This window comes from Mustela nivalis (assembly GCF_964662115.1).
Source record: "Mustela nivalis genome assembly, chromosome: X".
Lineage (NCBI taxonomy): Eukaryota > Metazoa > Chordata > Mammalia > Carnivora > Mustelidae > Mustela > Mustela nivalis.
The window spans coordinates 41767959-41791663 of record NC_139040.1 but is presented as its reverse complement, the minus strand read 5'-3'; the positions used below and the strand labels follow the sequence as shown (position 1 = coordinate 41791663).

The 23705-nt window shown below is 39.3% G+C and overlaps 2 protein-coding genes across 3 annotated transcripts in view; one reads left to right on the top strand and one right to left on the bottom strand.

Moving 5' to 3' along the window:
- IL1RAPL2 (interleukin 1 receptor accessory protein like 2) overlaps positions 1–23705 on the top strand; it is a 1449628-nt gene that overhangs the window by 784207 nt on the left and 641716 nt on the right. The gene's annotated exons all lie outside the window — the stretch shown is intronic.
- The window catches only part of LOC309856357 (uncharacterized protein), a 34167-nt gene that overhangs the window by 7599 nt on the left and 2863 nt on the right, over positions 1–23705 (bottom strand). Inside the window, exons 2-4 of one of the 2 annotated variants that reach the window (XM_082717425.1) lie at positions 22587–22666; positions 20118–20236; positions 8720–8808 (exon numbers count right to left, since the gene is read on the bottom strand). In XM_082717425.1, coding sequence (XP_082573551.1) covers positions 8727–8808; positions 20118–20236; positions 22587–22666 — 281 coding nt within the window. In that variant the 3' untranslated portion in view covers positions 8720–8726. Of the gene's footprint in view, positions 1–8719; positions 8809–20117; positions 20237–22586; positions 22667–23705 lie in introns of those variants that run through there. The other variant, XM_082717426.1, reaches the window with a different exon arrangement.

Sequence of the window (23705 nt, the reverse complement as noted above, 5' to 3'; positions counted from 1 at the left end):
TTAGCAAAAAGCTCTCAGTTTTTCTCCATTGAGAAAGGTATTTGTGGTGGGTTTTTCATAGATGGCTTTGACGATATTGAGGTATGTACCCATTATGACTACTCTGTGAAGAGTTTTTTTTTTTTAATTTATTTATTTGACAGAGATCACACAGATAGAGGAGGAAGCAGGATCCCGGATGAGCAGGGAGCCCGATGTAGGACTTGATCCCAGGACCCTGGGATCATGACCTGAGCCGAAGGCAGAGGCTTAACCCACTGAGCCACCAAGGCGTCCCAAACACTGGGAAGAGTTTTGATCAAGAAAGGTTGCTGTACTTTGTCAAATACTTTTTCAGCATCTATTGAGAGTATCATATGGTTCTTATTTCTTTTATTAATGTATTCTATCACATTGATTGATTTGTGGATATTTAAACAATCTTGCAGCCCAGGGATAAATCCCACTTGGTTGTGGTGAATAATCCTTTTAATGTACTATTCAATCCTATTGGCTAGTATTTTGGTGGGAATTTTTGCATCTGTGTTCATCAAGGATATTGGTCTGTAATTCTCTTTTTGATGGGGTCTTTGGTTTTGGGATCAAGATAATGTTGGCCTCATAAAATGAGTTTGGAATTTATCCTTCCATTTCTATTTTTTGGAACAGTTTCAGGAGAATAGGAATTAATTCTTTAAATGTTTGTTAGAATTCCCCTGGGAAGCCATCTGGCCCTGGGCTCTTGTTTGTTGGGAGATTTTTGATGACTTTTTCAATCTCCTTACTGGTTATGCATCTGTTCAGGTTTTCTATTTCTTCCTGGTTTAGTTTTGGTAGTTTATGTCTCTAGGAATGCATCCATTTCTTCCAGATTGTCATATTTCCTGGTGTATAGTTGCTCATAATGTGCTCTTATAATTGTTTTTATTTCTTTAGTGTTGGTTGTGATCTCTCTTCTTTCATTCATGATTTTATTTATATGTGTCCTTTCTCTTTTCTTTTTGATACATCTGACCAGGGGCTTATCATTCTTATTAATTCTTTCAAAGAACCCACTGCTACTTTTGTTAGTTCGTCCTACTGTTCTTTTAATATCTATTTCATTGATTTCTGCTCTGATCTTTATGATTTCTCTTTTCTTGCTGGGTTTAGGCTTTCTTTGTTGTTCTTTCTCCAGCTCTTTTAGGGGTAAGGTTAGGTTGTGTTCTTGAGACCTTTCTTGTTTCTTGAGAAGGGCTTGTGTTATATACTTTCCTCTCAGGATCACCTTTTCTGTGTCCCAAAGATTTTGAACTGTTGTGTTTTCATTTTCATTTGTTTCCATGAATTTTTAAAATTCTTCTTTAATTTCCTAGTTGGCCCATTCATTCTTTAGTGGGATGCTCTTTAGCCTCTATGTATTTGAGTTTTTCCAAACTTTGCATTCTTGTGACTGAGTTCTAGTTTCAGGGCATTGTGGTCTGAAAATATTCAGGGGATGATCCCAATGTTTTGCTATTTGTTGAGACCTGATTTGTGACCCAGGATGTGATCTATTCTAGAAAATGTTCCACGTGCACTAGAGAAGAATGTGTATTCTGTTGTTTTGGGATAAAATGTTGTAAATATAAATGTGATGTCCATCTGGTCCAGTGTCTCATTTAAAGCCTTTATTTTCTTGTTGATCTTTTGCCTAGATGATCTGTCCATTTTAGTAAGCAGGGTGTTAAAGTCTCCTACTATTATTGTTGATGCATTTCTTTAATTTGTTATTAATTGGTTTACATAATTGGCTGCTCCCATGTTAGGGACATTGATACTTAAAATTGTTAGATCTTTTTGTTGGAAAGACACTTTAAGTATGGTATAGTGTCCTTCCTCATCTCTTATTATGGTCTTTGGCTTAAAATCCAATTTATCTGATATATGTACTGTCACCCAGCTTTCTTTTGCTATCCATTAACATGGTAAATTGTTTTCTACCCCATCACTTTAAATCTGGAGGTGTCTTTTGATCTAAAATGAGTTTCCTGTAGACAACATATTGATGGGTCTTGCTTTTTTTTTTTTTTTTTTAATCCATTCTGAAACCCTCTGTCTTTTGATTGGGGCATTTGGCCCTTTTATATCCAGGGTAACTATTGAAATATATTATTTTAGTGACTTTGTATTGCCTGTAAGGTGACTGTCACTGTATATTGTCTCTGTTCCTTTCTGGTCTGTTATTTTAAGGCTCTCTCTTGGTTTAGAGGGCCCCTTTCAATATTTCCTCTAGGCATGGTTTGGTGTTTGCAAATTCTTTTAACTTTTGTTTGTCCTGGAAACTTTTTATCTCTCCTTCTATTTTCAATGATAGCTTAGCTGGTTATCGTATTCGTGGCTGCATATTTTTCTCATTTAGTGTTCTGAATATATCATGCCAATCCTTTCTTGTCTGCCAGGTCTCTGTGGATAGGTCTGTTGCCAGTCTAATATTTCTACCATTGTATGTTACACACCTCTTATCCTGAGCTGCTTTCAGGATTTTCTCCTTGTCACTGAGACTTGTAAGTTTTACTATTAGATGATGGGGTGTGGACCTATTTTTATTGATTTTGAGGGGGTTCTCTGTGCCTCCTGGATTTTAATGCTTGTTCCCTTCACAAAATTAGGAAAAATCTCTGGTATAATTTGCTCTGATATACCTTCTGCCCCCCTCTCTCTTCTTCTGTAATCCCAATTATTCTAATATTCTTTCATCTTATGGTATTACTTACCTCTCGAATTCCCCCCTCATGGTCCAGTAGTTGTTTGTCTCTCTTTTACTCACCTTCATTATTCTCTATCATTTGGGCTTCTATATCACGAATTCTCTCTTCTGCCTCATATACCCTAGCAGTAAGAGCCTCCATTTTTTATTACACCTCATTAACAGCTTTTTAAAATTTCAACTTGGTTAGATTTTAGATCTTTTATTTCTCCAGAAAGAGATACTCTAATATCTTCCATGCTTTTTTGAGCCCAGCTAGCACCTTAATAATCATCATTTTGAACTCTAGTTCTGACATATTACTGATGTCCATACTGATACAGCCCCTAGCCATATCTTGTTCTTTTTTCTGTAGTGAGTTTTCAACCTTGTCATTTTATCCAGGTAAGAATAGATGAATGAGAGAAAAATACTAAAAGGGTGACCTTTTAGTATTGACCCCAGAAAAATATACACTAACCAATGACCCCAGAAAAATATGCACTAACCAAATCAGAAGAGATCTGAAACTAGGGGGAGAAGGAAAGGGGAAATAAGAAAAATATATACATATATATTATAGTGGTGAATAGAACAGAGCTACACACTTGATTATGGATGTATTTTGGTGTGTTAGAAGAAACTACCTCCTAAAATTTTAAAGAAAGAAAAACATATATATATATATACCAAAATCAGGGTAAACACAATGAAGGGATTGAATATGACCATAAAGATGAAAATTTAAAAAGATTCTAAAAAAAGCATTGATAAGATAAGAAGTTGGTTGAAAGAAGGAAAAATAAAAAAAGAGGAAAGAATCTGATCAGGCTGGATACTAGAACAAAGCTATGTGCTAGATTTAGGGTATATTTTGATCTATTAGAAAAAAATGTATCCCAAAATTTTAAAGAAAAAAAACCCTAAATGTATAAAAGAAATAAGGACAAATACAATGAAGGGATAAAATATGACTATACCAATGAAAATTTAAAAAGATTTTTTAAAAGGTATTGATAAGATAAAATAGTTTAAAAACTTTAAAGTAGGAAGGAGGAAAATTTTAAAAAATAAAATAAGAAAAAATAAATTAAAAAAAATTAACTTTGAAAGACTAAAGTATGGGAAAAAAGCATTGAATTCTATGTGTTCCTTTCCCCTAGTTCTGGAGTTCCACAGTTCTCACTGATTAGTGAACTTGTTCATGGCTGGATGTTCTTGCTGATCTTCTGGGGAGAGGCCCGTTGCAGTGATTCTCAAATGTTTTTGCTTGAGGCACAATTTCACTGCCCTTGCCAGTGGCCAGGCTAAATAATCTGCTCAGGTTTGCTCTTGGTAGCTTTTGTTCCCTGAACGTTTTCCGTACAGCTTTGGAGGACAGAATGAAAACGGCGACCTCCCAATCTCCAGCCCCATAGGAGCCGAGAGCTCAGGGCCCCACTCCTCAGTGTGCCCTCAGAGAAAAGCAGTTAATCCCCCCAGTGTGCCCTCAGAGAAAAGGTGTCAATCCCTCCTATCTCCCTGGGCTTCGGCTGCACTCCAAGCTCACCCAGTCTGTGACTGAGCATTTCTATTTCTGGTGCATGGCCCCAATTGTAGTCTCCAAACCCAGAAGATTCCTACAGCATGCTCCTGCACTGCTCCTGCTGGAGAAGGAAAGAGGGGGTCTCCCCAGATCTGCTGCTTTTGGGGTGTGTGCTTAAAGAACAAGGGCCTGACTGTGCCTCAGATCATGGTTTAAGGTAACCCTGAGCTGAAAGCCCACTGCTCAGCTCTGTCTCTGCAGCCAGCTTCCCTTCTCTGATACCTGGGAATTTTGCCACAGTCAGACATCCTTGGTCTTTTTGTGTTTCTGCGGGTCCTGAGACCACACTGTTTCTGCCAGGACTCCACCTCCCACTTAGCTTCTGGAGTGAGATCCCTTAGTAGAGTAGACTTCTAAAAGTTCCAATTTTGTGCTCCTCTGCTCTCTTGTCAGGAGCTGGCTCCTCCCCCTGCAATATATCTTCCCATCACTTTGGATTCACTTCTCCGCTTGTCCTACCTTCCAAAAAGGGGTCAATTTTCTGTTCCTAGAATTGCTGCTCTTCGTCTCTTCCATCTCCTGTTGAGTTTGTAGGTGTTCAGCATGGTTTGATATCTATCTAACTGAACTCCTGGGACCTGATTGAGAGCTCGGTCTCCTACTCCTCCACCATCTTGCTCCTTTCCCAAGGAGAGGAATTTTAAGTTCCAAAGTTGGGCAGTAGAAGAGCCATTTGGGGACAGACATGTGAAGTAGTTTGAGCAAATTGCTGCTTTTTACTCCATGTCTACATGGAGACATGTTTTTTGCAAGCCTTGCTATCGTCTCTGGTACTTGGCTTAAACCAATACCAGAGGACAGGTGATTGTTTTGCCTTCATCATAAAATCATAGACTTTGAATTAGAAGAGACTTTAAAATTCATGTGGCCCTTCGTTTTTCATGAAAGGAAACAGATTGCCTATATTAAATGACTTTCTTAAAGATTATTTAGTTTATGATTACATAGACCTGGTTTAAAGAGCTAACATACTTGTCATTATTGTTTGTAATGAAAATGTTTACTTTCCCAGAAAATGTTTACTTTATCAGAACATTATCTACTGGGGCCTCACCTAGTAAGTCAACCTGAGGCCCATGCTGCTTTGAACATTTGCCATTATCTAAAGTCCAAAGAAATCCTTTATAAACTTGTCTCCTGTGTTCCTCCTCTCCCACAGAATTGGCAGTGAGGATCCACAGACCTGTTAAACATTCTTTGCAGTCCCTTTTCAAATGTGTGATTCAATTCTAGGTTTCTCATGATGATTCTGACTGAGCTTATTCTTTTAATGTCTCATTGGTCCCTGTATTCACTCCATAGCTCAATACAAGCAGATATGAAAATTGTCCTGGGGGCGCCTGGGTGGCTCAGTGGGTTAATCTCTGTCTTCGGCTCAGGTCATGATCTCAGGGTCCTGGGATCGAGCCCCACATCGGGCTCTCTGCTTGGCAGGGGGCCTGCTTCCTCCTCTCTGCCTCCTCTCTGCCTGTGTCTCTGCCTACTTGTGATCTCTGTCTGTCAAATAAATAAATAAAATCTTTAAAAAATATATAATTGTCCTGGCATCCTAGATGCATTCTGTTACATTTATTTCATTATAGAACATGACAAAATTTTATAAATGTTTTTATACCGCAACTAGGGATGACTCACAATTTCGGGACAGTAAACCACTTAAGACAAAAGTGTGAGAATGGAGTTAGAATAATATATATTTTAATTACTGCTTGCATCTTTAGGGTATTTCCATATTTCAATTTTGCAAGTGCTCTGAAAAGTTTCTCTGAATATATCTACCTAAATATTCCAATATTATATATGTATATATGATATATATATGTATATAGACTATATACATACATATATATGTATGTGTGTGTGTATATATATATATATATATATATATTCAAACTAGTTTATCCATCTGCCCGAAATTTAAAACAAGTAAACCATAAATGTAGGAGAGAAGACGGGAGGGGTGGAGAGACAGAAAGGAGGGGTGTGCTGAGTGAGATAGATTGATTAATTTCAATTTATCTGAGGTAAACAAAAAAAGCATCTGTGTTTCCCAAGTGCTTTGCTTTCAAACTAGAGAAGTCTACACAGTTAATTAATCCAAATATAAGAAAGGGAATTCAACAGAATATCTGATAAAGAATTTGGGGACGCCTGGGTGGCTCAGTGGGTTAAGCCCTCTGCCTTCAGCTTGGGTCATGATCCCAGAGTGCTGGGATCGAGTCCTGCATCCGGCTCTCTGCTCAGTGGGGAGCCTGTTTCCCCTTCCTCTCTCTCTGCCTGCCTCTCTGCCCACTTGTGATGTCTCTCTGTCAAATAAATAAATAAAATCTTAAAAAAAAAAAGAATTTGTCCTCCTGGCCCTACACATGGAACTATTAGAAATGGTCCATCTTGCTTGTAAACTCTAGATGTCACCTGATAGGTAGATCATGTTCCCTTTGAACTGGGCATGGTTAAACTAAGTTGCTATTTAAGTCATTAGCCTGTTTTAGAAAGTACATCAACAAATTATTGTGGTTTTTTTCATTTGTTTGAATTTAAAATTGGATTTTGGATAATAAGATATGAGACAACTGGGTGTAACAACTACACAGTATAAATTGCTCCAGGTGATGATACCATAGCAAAATTATTATAGGCAGGTTCAAGATGCAAATATTATTTATTTGACAGCAAGCAGAAAGACAAATTACTCAGGGACTGTGTACATGTGCTTCTGTAATTGCTCATAAGTTATTATGGTTCATGCTAAAATTCACCCAATTTGTGTATTCCATGTGGTTTTATGATAAATAAGAAAAATGCAAATTGTTAGGAGTTGGAAAATAAAAACTGCGTGAGAAAATGAATTACTAACATTGGAACATAGCAGTTTGTTTGCAACTTTTTCATTTCTTATCACCTATCTGTCAAAATCTTTATTACATGACAGCTTTTAAGACCATGTTGCTTGAAAAACCACAACAGAAAAATCTGACATTAGAATCTAACTAAAATATTATTTGTCATAAATTAGAGTTCATTATAAGGTGGGTATGTCTTAGACCCTCTCCAAGGACATTTAGTTTCTGGATGACATAAGGTACTTTCCCTTATCATGTGGCTTTCTTGGCTCTGATCCTAAAAATTGTATTACAGGAAGCTTTAGCAGGCTTATCTCTGAATAGCTTTTTTAAGAAAAATATTATTTTAGAGAGTGCATGCATGTGCACTGTGGGGGAGGGGCAGCAGGAGAGGGAGCTAAGCAGACTGCCTGCTGGGAGGAGGGGATGGCCAATGCAGGGTTCCATCCCAGGACCCTGAGATCATGACCTGAGCCAAAATCAAGAATCAGATACTTAACAGACTGAGTCACACAGTGATTCGCATAGCTTCTTCAGCTGAGTTTTATGATTGGAATAAACATCATTAGTTTAGAAATAAATGTCTCATTATGCAATTCAGTCTATGTCCATTCCCCACTGTTAGATGACACTATAAATCAAGAGTTATATAATAGTATAAAGTATGTGATTATCTTATTTATGCTACAGTGGCAGGAGCACTAGCTGTGGAGTCAAGAATAGGGTTGTAACTTTTGTGTCATATGAGTAAGTTGCATAGCTTCTCCAGGCCTTAGTTTCCTATGTAACTTGGAATAACCATGTACCCTGTCTACCATCCATGACTTGTGAGGAAAAAAGGCAAATTCTTGGGGAAATACTTCATAAATGTAGAACAGAAGGTATTTCTTTTGCTACTGAAATGATTAATTGCTTCACAATATTATTCAGAATGTGTGTGTGGCCAGGAACAACTTTGGAATTTTAGGAAGCATTCAAATCAGGCAAAAGAGTATTCTAGGGCCTGTTATATATATAATGGCCGCAAGGGTATGAAGAGAAAATAAACAGAAGCCTCCTTAAACAACTATTTCTGTGCTTCAAATGATTTTAGGACAAATATGTTTCATCCGCTATTTAATGTAACTGAACTATGTTTTAAAAAACACTTAACGTAGGGAACTTTAAAAGGGCTCTTTACATATATGCAAACCTACATTTATAAAAATGTGGACACTACGCATAATGCTGTGTATGGTAGTAGAGTTAGGCGATTGTCTTGGAGTTCCTCTAACCATTAGATCACATGTAGGCAAACTATGACCAAGGGGTCAAACCTGGCTCACTGCCTGTTTTTATAAAGTTCTATTGGAACATAGCGATGCTTAACTGTTTGTATATCATCTATGGCTGCTTTCTCTTTAAGGTGGCAGAGCTGAGTGTTTCTGATAGTCACAAGGGCTTACAAAGCTAAAAATAATTATTATCATTATCAGGCCCTTTACAGAAAGCATTGGCTGGCTTCTGCTCTATACTATGCAGAAAAGACTGCTCAAAAAGTCCCTCTCTCTTGTCACATGAAATACACCATTTTTCCATGCTGTGCACCAGCTTTTCTCAGACCTGTTTTTGCCTAATGAAGGAAGCTACAAGGATCAGATGACATGGCTCTTGCTTCTGCTTTTGGTTCCTTCAAGTTTTCTTTCGAACTTTCCCTGTAGAGACAATAAAAATACAGCTAATCTTCACTAACTGGAGTCCGCTAACAAATTTAGAAGATTTTATTTTTCATAGAAGTATTGAAGGGAGGTAAACCATGTTTTCTAGAAACTTTGATATACCTCTGTTAATACATCATGCATATTTCACACTGAACTAACAGAACCTGCAAGTGTGATACACAATAAATACCCTCTATGATTTTGACCCTGGTCTCTGGGAGCTCCTGTCATTTCTGGATCCCTAGGTCTTGCAGGTTTCTCCACGAATCACATCCAAAAGAAGGTTGTCATTTAAGGCTCAAGAATGAGAGGAAAGTCTCATAGTCAGGCTTGGCCCAAGGTAAGGAGAGACCAGTCCAAGGTCTTTTCCTATGTGCACTTGTCCATCACATCACTGAGCTCTATTTAAGGGCCTGTCATTTCATTAAGACTCCTACACCCCACCACTGTTCTAAAGATGAGAGTGAAGAGAACTCTTCCAAAGGTATCACACTCTATACAAAAGTTATCTGGGAAGCTGATGAATTAGACGTTTGTTGTAATTAGTTAAGGACATTCACATGCTCCTGTCAACAGCTGAAGGTGGTGAAGAATAATCTAAAGGTTTCAAATGCGTTTAAAAAAACAAAACAGAAATCTTGTTTTATGTTGGAATTCATTAATCATGAGCTGACAGAAGATTGCCTAGTAATCTGGCCATGCCTCAGAAGTAACGGCTGATGTAGTTCACATATCCTTCTTTGGATATGAGATGGTAAGATTCAAATTGGCCTGACCTGATTCCTAAACTTCCCTTTCTTGATTATGGTTAAATGTGTCAGGATGACCAGTTTTTCCTGTTTTCCCCAGGACTGCTCTGGTTTTAAAACTGGAAGTCTCATATTCTGAGAAGCCCTTCAATCTCAAACAAACTGGGACAAGTTGGTCATCCCAGATTTGACTATTGGATAAAATAATAGTCTCAACCCTGGATACTCTGCAAAGAAATGTGGAAAAAATAGGTGATCAAATGCCAGCTAATGGCAGAAGTGAGATCTGCTAAGAAGCAGAATGAACAGGGCATGAATGAGAGCTCTGCTGGGTTATTGCAATGGGAATATTACAGGGACTCCCTGCCTTAACCACATTCTCTCTTAAGTACTTTAAATTCATGTGCTGTCTTTGCTATGGATTGGCAGCTACCAAAGCATAATGTTTAAAACCTCAGTCTTGGGACTAGAACAGTGTGGGTTTAAGTCTTGGCTCTACCATTTATAAGCTGTGTGAATGGGTTACTAACCTCTCTGACCATTAATTTCACTGTCTATGTATAAGTGTACTAATAACAATAGCTAACTTGTAGGATTTAGGGAAATACTGAACAAGTCATTACAAAGCACTTAAAACAGTGTTGAACTGAGTATATACTTAGTGTTAGCTACTATTATGATTTCATCCCTATCCTGGTTTCTTCTTTGCACATATCACTTCATGTGGGTGTCTCATAGCACCTCTAGCTTAATGTATTTAAACCCTAACTCCTCATCCTTGTCCCTAGTTGCTCATCCTCCTGTATAGCTGTCTCGTGAAGGAAGAAAGTTACACGAGCTAGAAACCTTGGACCGTTCATGACTCATTTTTCCCTTCACTCTCTACATCCAGGCAATGATACCTTATACTCTCTAAATATCTAACACTGGCTATACATTGATTTATATATTCTTCATTTATTATAGGACATTTGTTGGTTACCACCTATTGTGCTCTAGAATTTGGGAGCTCGGTAGTACTGTCAACCAAGCAGAAACTGGGGATCTGCTAACTCCTCCCTTCCCCTCATTCTCCAAGGCCAATCTTCCTACCTGTTTCACATTGCTTATATTCATCCCTTCCATTCTCTTTTTTATCAGTCTGGCTCATCTTCATAAATTTTTTTATGTGAACTATGGTAATAATTTCATAAATGAGCTCTATGCTTCCAGTCTTGACCCCCCTGCCTCCAGTCTGCTCAGTACTACTACCAGAATGATTGTTGTACAAAACTGTTCTAAAGGTCCTTCAATGGCTATATATAACTTTCAGGATAATTTTCAAACTTCTTAGCTTACTCTACAAATCATCTTTATGATCTCTTTTTTCCCCTGCTAGAATCATCTCCTGACATTCACCCATATGTTCCTGCCATATGGAACTACTTGTAATTTCCTGAACATGTCACAGTGTTTCAGGCCTTTATGACCTCATATGTATGGTTTCTTCTGTTTGAAATGCCCTTTCCTCTGTATTCATCTAGCTATTGGCTCCTCATCCTTTAAAATTTAGTTCAATAGTCACTATCTTTGCAAAGCCTCCTCAAGCTCCCAATCTGGCTTAGCAGTTTCCATGACACCTCTTTTCTCTATGGTACCATATTGAAGAGGCAGGATGCTTAATGGTTAAAAGCCTCACCTTAGGATCAGTCTCCCTGGATTTGAATGTTGGCTCTTATACTTACCAGCAATGTGGCTTTGGGAAGGTTACTTAGCCCTCAGTATCCTTGTCTATAAATTGGGAAAATAATAATAATAATAATAGAATCTAACTCAAGGGGTTTTGGTGAGGATTAAATGAACTAATAAATGTGGAATGCTTAGAATTGTGTCTGGTACATGGTAAATACTTTGTGTTGCTTATTAATATCATTATCACCATACTGGTTTATTAAATAATCCCACTAGGCCATAAGCTTCCTGAGAGCAAGGACCTTGCATGACTTGACATTGTAGTACTAGGGCTTACTCTGTTGCCTGAAACACAACTGTTCAATAAATGCTTGCGAATGAATAAGTAAACAATAGAAATAAGTGAAATAAAGAAATAAGAAATGGAGAACTGAAATGCCTCCCCTCACCAGAAAGAATTAACATCTAAACTCACCAAGCTCCATTTGGTTTCATATACCTGGAAGAGGCTAATGGATTTCAGCTGGCATCTTCTTTTTGTATACACAGTATCTATTATGCTATTGGGGGAAATTATGCAGGCCTACCTCTGTTTGTAAATACCAGGAATTTTTGTCTTTATCATTGCTATAAGCCTTGAGAAAATAATCAAAGAATGACACTATCCCCATTCCAAAAATGATTTCCTAATAAATCACAAAGGGAAAAATTAAGTGGGAAGTCTTCTTAATCATAAAGCTAGCTGTGCTCCATTCAGCTCATTCTAGACACTTGGAGAGATGATTTCGAGAATTTGCCAGATTCCAGATTAATCAGAAAGTGCATGAACTGGGATGACTGACAACACAGTAAGAACATCTCAGCTTCACAGAAATGGACACAGGCTGACCTAGATTTGAGACTGTGCAGTTAGCCAAGAAGAGCCTTCTTGATGACACTTTTAATGGGGAGTGAGGAAGAATCTTCTATTTGATTGGCAACTCTTCTATAGTTAAGACTTAGTCCAAACTCAGAGCAAGACCATTTTTTTTAAATGCCATCAAATGTTATAAGCTTTATTGTGAATTATCTTATTTCTATCCATTTCTGTTTGTCATCATTACTACTCTGTGGGATTTGATCTTGCCTTTCTTCAACCAGATAACTAGGCAAGTTGGGCTTAATGCTACTTCTCCCACCTCTTGTCTGAACATACAATCAAGGCGTCCCAGATCACTGACTGGAGCAGTGAGATAGTTGTTCAAACTCTGATATTCAGAGATAACGAGGTGGTGGGAAGCACTGGCCCAGTACTCTATGTTGAAGAGGTGGGATACAATCAAGGCGTCCCAGATCACTGACTGGAGCAGTGAGATAGTTGTTCAAACTCTGATATTCAGAGATAACGAGGTGGTGGGAAGCACTGGCCCAGTACTCTATGTTGAAGAGGTGGGAGTATTTATGATTTTATGACCAGTATTTACCAATTTATGACCAATTTTGCTGGACCACCATAAAGGACCTCTTTCTAAAGAATGATTTCCTAACTCTGAGTGAGCTATACAGGCAGAAACAAAATTTTCAGAAGATAAGCATTACTTTTATTTGGTCAGTGTTATTTTTCCTTCTTTAGACCTGCTTCTCATGAACTTGCTCCAACTGCAACACCACTCTATTGGGTTGTTGTGAATGGCGGCAAAAAACTACCTACTTGATTTGGTTGGTTCAGTCTACTGGCCAGTAAGTTTAACAGGAGATGGCAAACGCAATTCTGTGAAAACTGCTTTGGAAGGGTTGCAGATAGAACTGCTAGAGAATGGCACCACTCCAGCCCATCCTCTTGACCCACATACAAACACCACCACATAAGCTTCCAGAAGAGCCTTGCCTGAAGTAGAAGTAGGGCAACTTCATTACAAAACTGTAAAACTGGGGAAGCATGTCTTCAGGAAAAGCAGTGAAAGAACATGTACTTTGGAGTCAGGACACTGTTTGCCACTTTATTGTTATTATTATCAGTAGTGGTATTAGAATGCACAGAGTGTTTACTAGATACCCACATCTATGTTGAGTCCTTTATGTAGTTTACATTTCACTTTTTCATGACCCAGGAGAAAGGTACTATTATAATCCCTATATTATAGATGGGGAAACTGAGGCACAGAGAGGTTATCCTAATTACCCAGAATCATTCAGCCACAATCAATAGCAGATCTTGCATTCAAACTTTGGTATGTCTAATTTTAATTTCTAAATGAACAGTTTTCCTCTTCTGCTTCCCTAACAAACATGTGACTGTGGCCAAGTAATCTAACTCCAAGTTTCCCAGCCAGTGTGCCACAGATAGGCTACAAATGTACCAACACATTAAATCCTCAGCTCTTGGGTGGCCAGTAAGGCCTGGGGGTGACCAGTTACTTCGAACTACTAGAAATGTTGTCATTTTAGCCCAATAAGCAAATATATTTTATTATATTCTATGTATACAATGACATGAAAAAGTTTAGGCAGTGCTAATTAACTAAATTAATCTCCAGTCTCTCCCTATATGTATATGTGTGTGTGTGTGTGTGTGTGTGTGTGTGTATAAAGAGATTTATTACAAGGAATTGGCGCATGCAATTACAGAGCCTGACAAGTCCTAAGATCAGCAGTTAGCAAGCTGGAGAGAACTGATGGTATAAGTTTCAGTCCAGTTGCTGGCAGGCTTGACCCAGGAAGAGCTGATGTTTCAGTTTGAGTACAAGGCATGAAACAAAACAAAATGAAACAAAAAACAATGCCCCAGCTTAAAGTAATCAGACAGGAGGAAATTCTCTTTCACTCAGGGGAAAGTCTTGTTTTATTTGGGCCTTCAACTGATGAGATAAATTCCACCCACATGAAAGAGGACAATTTGTTTTTTGTTCAGTTGGTAATCTCATCCATAAATACCATTGGAGACCTACACAGAATAAATGTTTGACCATAATAAAATATGTTTGACCAAATGTCTGGGTACTCCATGGCCTAGTCAAGTTGACACATAAAATTAACCACCATAATAACCTGGCATGATATCTGACGTGTGGCAAGGATGTAATAAGAGATCCCTCCCTTCAGGGAGTAATGGGCTGATCAGAAAAGGGAATATAACCCTAAGCCAGCAGGAGAAGAGAAATCATAAAGATCAGAGCAGAAATAAATGAAATAGAAACTAAAAAAACAATAGAACAAATCAACGAAACTATGAGCTGGTTCTTTAAAAGAATTAATAAAATTGATAAACCCCTGGCCCGACTTATCAAAAAGAAAAGAGAAAGGACCCAAATAAATAAAATCATGAATGAAAGAGGAGAGATCACAACTAACACCAAAGAAATACAAACTATTATAAGAACATACTATGAGCAACTCTACGCCAACAAATTTGACAATCTGGAAGAAATGGATGCATTCCTAGAAACATATAAACTACCACAACTGAACCAGGAAGAAATAGAAAGCCTGAACAGACTCATAACCAGTAAGGAGATTGAAACAGTCATTAAAAATCTCTAAACAAACAAAAGCCCAGGGCCAGACGGCTTCCCGGGGGAATTCTACCAAACATTTAAAGAAGAACTAATTCCTATTCTCCTGAAACTGTTCCAAAAAATAGAAATGGAAGGAAAACTTCCAAACTCATTTTATGAGGCCAGCATCACCTTGATCCCAAAACCAGACAAGGATCCCACCAAAAAAGAGAGCTATAGACCAATATCCTTGATGAACACAGATGCGAAAATACTCAACAAAATACTAGCCAATAGGATTCAACAGTACATTAAAAAGATTATTCACCACGACCAAGTGGGATTTATTCCAGGGCTGCAAGGTTGGTTCAACATCCGCAAATCAGTCAATGTGATACAACACATCAATAAAAGAAAGAACAAGAACCATATGATACTCTCCATAGATGCTGAAGAAGCATTTGACAAAGTACAGCATCCCTTCCTGATCAAAACTCTTCAAAGTGTAGGGATAGAGGGCACATACCTCAATATCATCAAAGCCATCTATGAAAAACCCACCACAAATATCATTCTCAATGGAGAAAAACTGAAAGCTTTTCCGCTAAGGTCAGGAACACGGCAGGGATGTCCATTATCACCACTGCTATTCAACATAGTACTAGAGGTCCTAGCCTCAGCAATCAGACAACAAAAGGAAATTAAAGGCATCCAAATCGGCAAAGAAGAAGTCAAATTATCACTCTTCGCAGATGATATGATACTATATATGGAAAACCCAAAAGACTCCACTCCAAAACTGCTAGAACTTATACAGGAATTCAGTAAAGTGTCAGGATATAAAATCAATGCACAGAAATCAGTTGCATTTCTCTACACCAACAGCAAGACAGAAGAAAGAGAAATTAAGGAGTCAATCCCATTTACAATTGCACCCAAAACCATAAGATACCTAGGAATAAACCTAACCAAAGAGGCACAGAATCTATACCTAGAAAACTATAACGTACTCATGAAAGAAATTGAGGAAGACACAAAGAAATGGAAAAATGTTCCATGTTCCTGGATTGGAAGAATAAATATTGTGAAAATGTCTATGCTACCTAAAGCAATCTACACATTTAATGCAATTCCTATCAAAGTACCATCCATCTTTTTCAAAGAAACGGAACAAATAATTCTAAAATTTATATGGAACCAGAAAAGACCTCGAATAGCCAAAGGGATATTGAAAAAGAAAGCCAATGTTGGTGGCATCACAATTCCAGACTTCAAGCTCTATTACAAGGCTGTCATCATCAAGACAGCATGGTACTGGCACAAAAACAGACACATAGATCAATGGAACAGAATAGAGAGCCCAGAAATAGACCCTCAACTCTATGGTCAACTAATCTTCGACAAAGCAGGAAAGAATGTGCAATGGAAAAAAGACAGCCTCTTCAATAAATGGTGCTGGGATAATTGGACAGCCACATGCAGAAAAATGAAATTGGACCATTTCCTTACACCACACACGAAAATAGACTCAAAATGGATGAAGGACCTCAATGTGAGAAAGGACTCCATCAGAATCCTTGAGGAGAACACAGGCAGCAACCTCTTCAACCTCAGCCGCAGCAACATCTTCCTAGGAACAACACCAAAGGCAAGGGAAGCAAGGGCAAAAATGAACTATTGGGATTTCATCAAGATCAAAAGCTTTTGCACTGCAAAGGAAACAGTTAACAAAATCAAAAGACAACTGACAGAATGGGAGAAGATATTTGCAAACGACATATCAGATAAAGGACTAGTGTCCAGAATCTATAAAGAACTTAGCAAACTCAACACCCAAAGAACAAATAATCCAATCAAGAAATGGGCAGAGGACATGAACAGACATTTCTGCAAAGAAGACATCCAGATGGCCAAGAGACACATGAAAAAGTGCTCCATATCACTCGGCATCAGGGAAATACAAATCAAAACCACAATCAGATATCACCTCATACCAGTCAGAATGGCTAAAATAAACAAGTCAGGAAATGACAGATGCTGGCGAGGATGCGGAGAAAGGGGAACCCTCCTACACTGTTGGTGGGAATGCAAGCTGGTGCAGCCACTCTGGAAAACAGCATGGAGGTTCCTCAAAATGTTGAAAATAGAACTGCCCTATGACCCAGCAATTGCACTACTGGGTATTTACCCTAAAGATACAAATGTAGTGATCCAAAGGGGCACGTGCACCCGAATGTTTATAGCAGCAATGTCCACAATAGCCAAACTATGGAAAGAACCTAGATGTCCATCAACAGATGAATGGATCAAGAAGAGGTGGTATATATACACAATGGAATACTATGCAGCCATCAAAAGAAATGAAATCTTGCCATTTGTGACAACATGGATGGAACTAGAGCGTATCATGCTTAGCGAAATAAGTCAAGCAGAGAAAGACAACTATCATATGATCTCCCTGATATGAGGAAGTGGTGATGCAACATGGGGGCTTAAGTGGGTAGGAGAAGAATCAATGAAACAAGATGGGATTGGGAGGGAGACAAACCATAAGTGACTCTTAATCTCACAAAACAAACTGAGGGTTGCTGGGGGGAGGGGGTTTGGGAGAAGGGGGTGGGATTATGGACATTGGGGAGGGTATGTGCTTTGGTGAGTGCTGTGAAGTGTGTAAACCTGGTGATTCACAGACCTGTACCCCTGGGGATAAAAATATATGTTTATAAAAAATAAAAAATTAAAAAAAAAAGAAAAGGGAATAAATGCTCACATATAATAATATCTCTGCTAGGAGGTTTGCACTCATCCAAGGGAACAAGACCTTCTAATTCAGGAAAACTGCATGATTCCCAGTCTCTAAAAGATGACGCAAAGGAGGTAAACCCAGGCAAACCCCTTCGGTTGGGAAGACTTTCAGTGCCTCTTAAACTGAATAAGACCTGGTGGATGGCAGTTGTGAGGCACTTATTCCTCCTGTAAATTGAGCTGGTCCTTGGGCATAGTCAGGAAGAAAAATTGGCTTTATATGTTCCAGCTTTGAAACTCAGGAGACATTAATGAGGTGTCCATGTCAGGTCCCCTCTCCCAGCTATCTCATAATATTGAAAGTCAATGTCATAAAGGACAAAAAAATATGTAGCCACCTGTAGCTTCTGCTCTGTTACAGAAAGTTCGAATGCATCTTGCTAATGACGCCAACCAAAGAAATATATAACAAATGGTGAGTTTTTTTTTGAATCTTTTGTATTTGTCATCTGCAAAGCAGTATGCAAATACGATAATAACAAAAAATTAGAAATAATATATTAAAGTATTTATAACATTTTAAGGGGAGATTATCAGGATAATGAGTTAAATTATGGTTGCCAGTCTGAGCTGAATTAATACTACAATTATTAAACATTATTTCTAGTAATGTAAGTCATCATTCCTGATATTAAACATTATTTTCAATATCATAAATTATATTACAGATAAGAATTATCACAGCTAAAGTCATACATAAAATTGTATTTACTACCTCTATTATAAACAATAACTAATACTTACTTAGTGCTTACTAGGTGTTAGGTACTTGTATTCTAAATGCCTGACATATATCTATCATCAAATTCCCACAATAACCGTATGCAGTAGGCCCAGATATTACCTCTGTTTTGCTGATATGGAAACCAAAGCACAGAGACGTTGAAATGACTCTGCCAAGGAAACACAGGAAGGGAGCTGCAGGACTGGTAAAAGGACTTAGTTCCAAGACTTAAATCCTTAATCCCACACTATACCACCTATAAGGATTTTTTTTTCTAGACTTTTCTACTATTTCATTCTGTTTGAGAATTTGTTGGAATTAAGCAAAGAATAGTGCCAAAGAATAGGTCTGAGAAGACCTGGCATTTGTGAGCGTTTGGATGAAGGCCAGGTCCTTTGATTTTTTATTTTTGTTTGTTTGTTTTTTTGGAATGGGGTTTGGAGAAGTCCAGACACTGGCCAGAGGTCACACACTAAGCATGTGCCTGTGGCCTGGGCCTGCATCCCCTGTTTAGTAAAGAACTGCAGGGATGATGTTAAGCTCATATTCTGGGGGAGGGGATTATTGAGCCAGCAGGACTGAGATAAAAGAGACAGTAGGACTTTATGAACTATTGGGACTTTATCAGGATAAATAACTGTTGTACAACAAAGGGAACAATCAGCAGAACTAAAGGCAACCTGTAGAATGGGAGAAGATATTTGCAAATGGCATATCTGATAAAGGGCTGGTATCCAAAAATCTATGAAGTGCTTATCAAGCTCAACACCCCAAAATCAAGAAGTCCAGTAGAGCAATAGGCAGAAGACATGAAGAGACATTTCCCCAAAGAAGGCATACAAATGGCTAACAGACACATGAAAAAATGTTCAACATCACACAGCATCAGGGAAATCCAAATCAGAACCATGAGATACCACCTCACACCTTTCAGAATGGCTAAAATAAACAAGTCAGGAAACAATGGATGTTGGCAAGGATGTGGAGAAAGGGGATCCCTCTTACACTGTTGGTGGGAATGCAAACTGGTGTAGTCACTCTGGAAAACAGTATGGAGGTTCCTCAAAAAGTTTAAAAAAGAACTAGCCTATGACCCGGCAATTGCTCTACTAGGTATTTATCCAAAGGATACAAAAATAGTGGTTTGAAGCAGCACATGAACCGCAATGTTTATAGCAGCAATGTCCACAATAACTAAAATATGGAAAGAGCCCAGATGTCCACTGAGAGATGAATGGAGAAAGAAGAGAGTGTGTGTGTGTATGTGTATGTGTGTGTGTAGATATACAATTGAATATTAGTTATCCATCCAAAAGGATAAAATCTTGTCATTTGCAAGGACATGGGTGGAGCTAGATGGTATCATGCTAAGTGAAGTAAGTCAGTCAGAGGAAGACAAACACCATATGATTTCATTCATATATGGAATTTAAGAAAATGGATAAACCCAGGGAAGGGAAGAAAAAATAAAATAAGATAAAAATAGGGAGGCAAACCATAAAAAACACTGAACCCTAGGAAACAAACTGAGGGTTGCTGGAGGGGAGGCAGGTGGGGGCGATGGGGTAAATGGGTGATGGGCACTTGATGTAATGAGCACTAGGTATATATCAACTGATAAATCACTAAATTCTAACCCTGAAATGAATAATACACTATATGTTAACTAACATGAATTTTAAAAAAATTTAAATAGACAGGAGGATTTAAAAGAAAGCTTAGGTTTCAGAGGGGTCTAAGACTTTCTCTCAGGTTCCACCTCTACTGAAGAAAGGATGTTTAAATCTCCTGGGAATTCACCCTCTTGACCTCAGAGTTCAAACAGAATGGCCCCATCTGACCATGGTAGATGTGGTATCTCTAGAGACAGACTATACTCACAGCAGGTATCCCCAGACGCTCCCTACAGCTGTGACAGGAACCTTTGGAGTCCATGGTGGGAAAGGTTTCCTGTGCAGAGGCCCTCTGGAATCACCCACATCTGATATGCAGTATGAGATCTGTGAAAATGAATGCAGCAGACACACGTCATTACAAATAGTTGTATACAGGGATAGAAGGAACAGGAATGTGAAAGTCAGGAAGAAGGTGAGGCTCATGCTAGGGCTCCCACAGGCTATCTTGCTGCCCCATCCTCCCTTTGTCCTCACCCCCTATAACCCTGCAACACAGAGGATAAGCCAGCTTTGTATTGTGAAGGGTAGTCTTTTTTCACCGCCTTAGGTTTTGGGACGTCTGTCAAAGAAGGTGATGGAAGGTGATCTAGCCTCCATTATATGTTAGGGAACATATCAGCTGACATTGGTCCTGATGTCCCCATTTGTTCCTGTTTAAGCTGAATGCCTCCTGTGTTCAGTGCTAACTAAAATAGTCAAAACCTCTGTGTGTACCTATGTATGAATGTGAACAGACCAGACCCTGTTGACCACATTCCCTCTGATCTCTACCCCAACTCATCTGCTTATGTCTCCCTTGAACATACAGACTCCAAAGGGTGGAGGTTAACACTATGGGGAACAGGGAAGACTTCTCTAAGGCCACCACCACTGCAGGTGAGTCATGCTTCAGGAAATTTTTCTAGAGGATTGACGACATGACAACATTCCAGATCTCTCTGGATACAGCTCCTTCTCTAGTTTAAATTTCATGCTCTGGATGGGGTGAAAACAGTGCAGTTTGGAAAAGTAATAGCACCAAAAGTGTGGGTAAGTGGATGAAAGAAAGAAGGAAGGAGGAGGAGTTGAGAGCAGGAGGAGGAAGATTTGTCAATGGTGGGAGGTGTTGTCAGACGGGATATTTTTGGTAAATTTTATTGAGAATAACTGTTTGGGGGGAGAATCTGTACTCCTACGTACCTTACTGGTTATGCCAAGAATGAAAGGCCCTATCTGTTCTTTACCTGGGCCATTTCTCAGGGTTGTGTTTGCAGCATGCAGCCTTTGAGGGATGAGGTAATGTCTGTCTCAGGACAAAGACTGGCCTTGTTTAGTGCTTGCTACAAATTGGTACCTTTTCCCAAGCTCAGTGTTTGGTCAAACCTGTTATACTCCATGTTTTTCCTGTCAGATTGGAGAGAAAAGGAGAATCTATGCAATAAGTGTTCATGCTGCTTGCTGTCCTAAAAATAATACTATCCCTTGTTTCCAATACAGAGGTCTTATTCTTCTATCAGCATCCATGAGACAGGATAACTTATTAGCTTGTAAGTAGGGTAAAATAAAAATCTCAGCTGTAGCAAAAACATGTATAGAAAAGTGTGCATATTTCAGGGGCACCAGAGTGGTTCAGTGGGTTAAGCCTCTGCCTTCGGCCTAGGTCATGATATCAGGGTCTTGGGATTGAGCCCCACATCGGGCTCTCTGCTCAGCAGGGAGCCTGCTTCCCTCTCTCACTCTCTGCCTGCCTCTCTGCCTACTTGTGATCTCTCTGTCAAATAAATAAATAAATAAATATCTTTTTTAAAAAGTGCGTATATTTCAAATGTATCTCTTAAGGTACTGTTGAAAGTTAACACATCTGTGATTAGGCAACCTGATCAGTAAACAGAATCTCAACAATACTTCAGAACACCCAGGAGTTGATGGTCTTGGGAAGGTTGAGGATCTTAGCGAAGATGATCATCTTCAGAAAAGGAACAAGTCATGGGGGGTCCGTAGTCAGGTGCGAAGCTGACAGCTGGGATCCATTAGAATCTTGTTGTATTTCCCAGGCCTCATGGGTAGGCAGCTGAAGCATGTGGCATTGTTTAGATGATGGGGTGGTTCATGGGAACATTCACCCACAGGCACCATGCATCACTTGCTTTGGAGCAGGAGATCAGGCAAAAGAGTCAGGGCAGTACTATAAGGTAGAAGGGGCACTGTACTTCCCCTCATACTTCCTGCCCTTCTCCTCTATCCTAGAAAGAGATGAGGAAAAGAAAAGGGACTAGAAAAGAGGCAGATGGACTCAGGAAGGCTGGAAGTCAAAGGGAGCAGTCCCTGAGGCTGCAGAAACACCTGGGGAGGGTACATTCATAGAACTGTCACACCTTTTCCAGAAGAACCTACCTCAGCTAAGCTTGAACAGAAGTACGTCAGATGGCATTTTGGAGAATGGCACAGTCCCAACCCTCAAAGACACTGAAGAAGGTCAGCACAGTGCACCCCATTGACAAGGACACCCTATGGTCTGCCAACCATCAGCACCAGCACCAGGATGACCTGGGACAAAGAAAGAATCAGCTGTGTTTGGCAGTCCTGGGACGACAGTTGGGGGAAACTCGGTGGACAAAATGCATGTGGAGAAGGCCTGAGGTCAAAGAGTTTGAGCAGGGCAAAGGCAGGAAGGGCAAGAGATTGGGGACATTACCTTACAGATGAAACCAGTCATCCTCCTGAATGAACAAGGTGAGGAACTAATGTGCAAGTCTTCCTTAGGGTCCTGATATTCTGTGAAATAAAAAGGAAAGGGGTGAAGATTAAGATATTATACTAGTTTTCTATTAATAATATTAAATTGTCACAAATTCAGCAACTTTAAACAATACCTATTTATTAGCTCACCATTTGGTAGGTCAGAAGTCTGGTTGGGTTCACCTAAGTTTTTTGCTTAAGGTCTCAGAAGGCCAAAGTCAAGTGTCAGCCTTGCTCGCCTCTTGGAAGCTCCAAGGGAAGAATCCTTCTGTGCTCATTCAGGGTGTTAGAAAGATCCAGCCTTTGTTGGCTGGAGGGTTGAAATTCCCACTGCCTCGCTGGCTGTTGGCCAAGAGCCAATCTCTGTGTCTTCAGGTTCTTGCTTTCCTTTTTAAGGGCCCCACTCCATCTCCATAAGCCAGCAGTCCTGCATTGTGTGTTTCTCACACTTCAACTTTCTCTGACTTCCCTTTCTTCTGCAGCTAGAGAAAGCTCTCTGCATTCCAGTACTTGTGCTTGGGTTAGACCCTATTGAATAATCTCCCTATTTTATGGTCAACTGTGCCATATAATAACATTATCACAGAAGTGGTATTTCATTATATTCACAAGATCTAAGGATGAGGACAGGGCATCTTTGGTGGGTCATTGTAGGATTTCTTTTTTTTTTTTTTAAGGTTTTTAAAAATATTACTTGAGAGAGAGAGAGAATAAGGGAGGCGGGGTAGAGAATACCAGTGGGGAAAGGCAGAGGGAGAAGCAGGCTCCCTATAAGCAGAAAGTCTGACGCAGGGCTTGATGTGGGGCTTGATTGTGACTTGAGCCGAAGGCAGACACTGAACCGACTAGCCACCCAGGCACCCCATCTCACTGTAGGATTTCTGTTTGCTACAAGAGTGTTTAGGGGGTAGGGGAACTTACTATTTCACAGGAACGTCAGGCCCCAGAGAGCTACCCCATGCCTTCAGGCAAAGCAGGGTCTAGGAACTTATTTCAGTTCAGGAGATGGATGTAGGGAGAAGATGACAGGCATACCTGCACAATTATTATCTCTTAACAATTTATGATCTAGTGA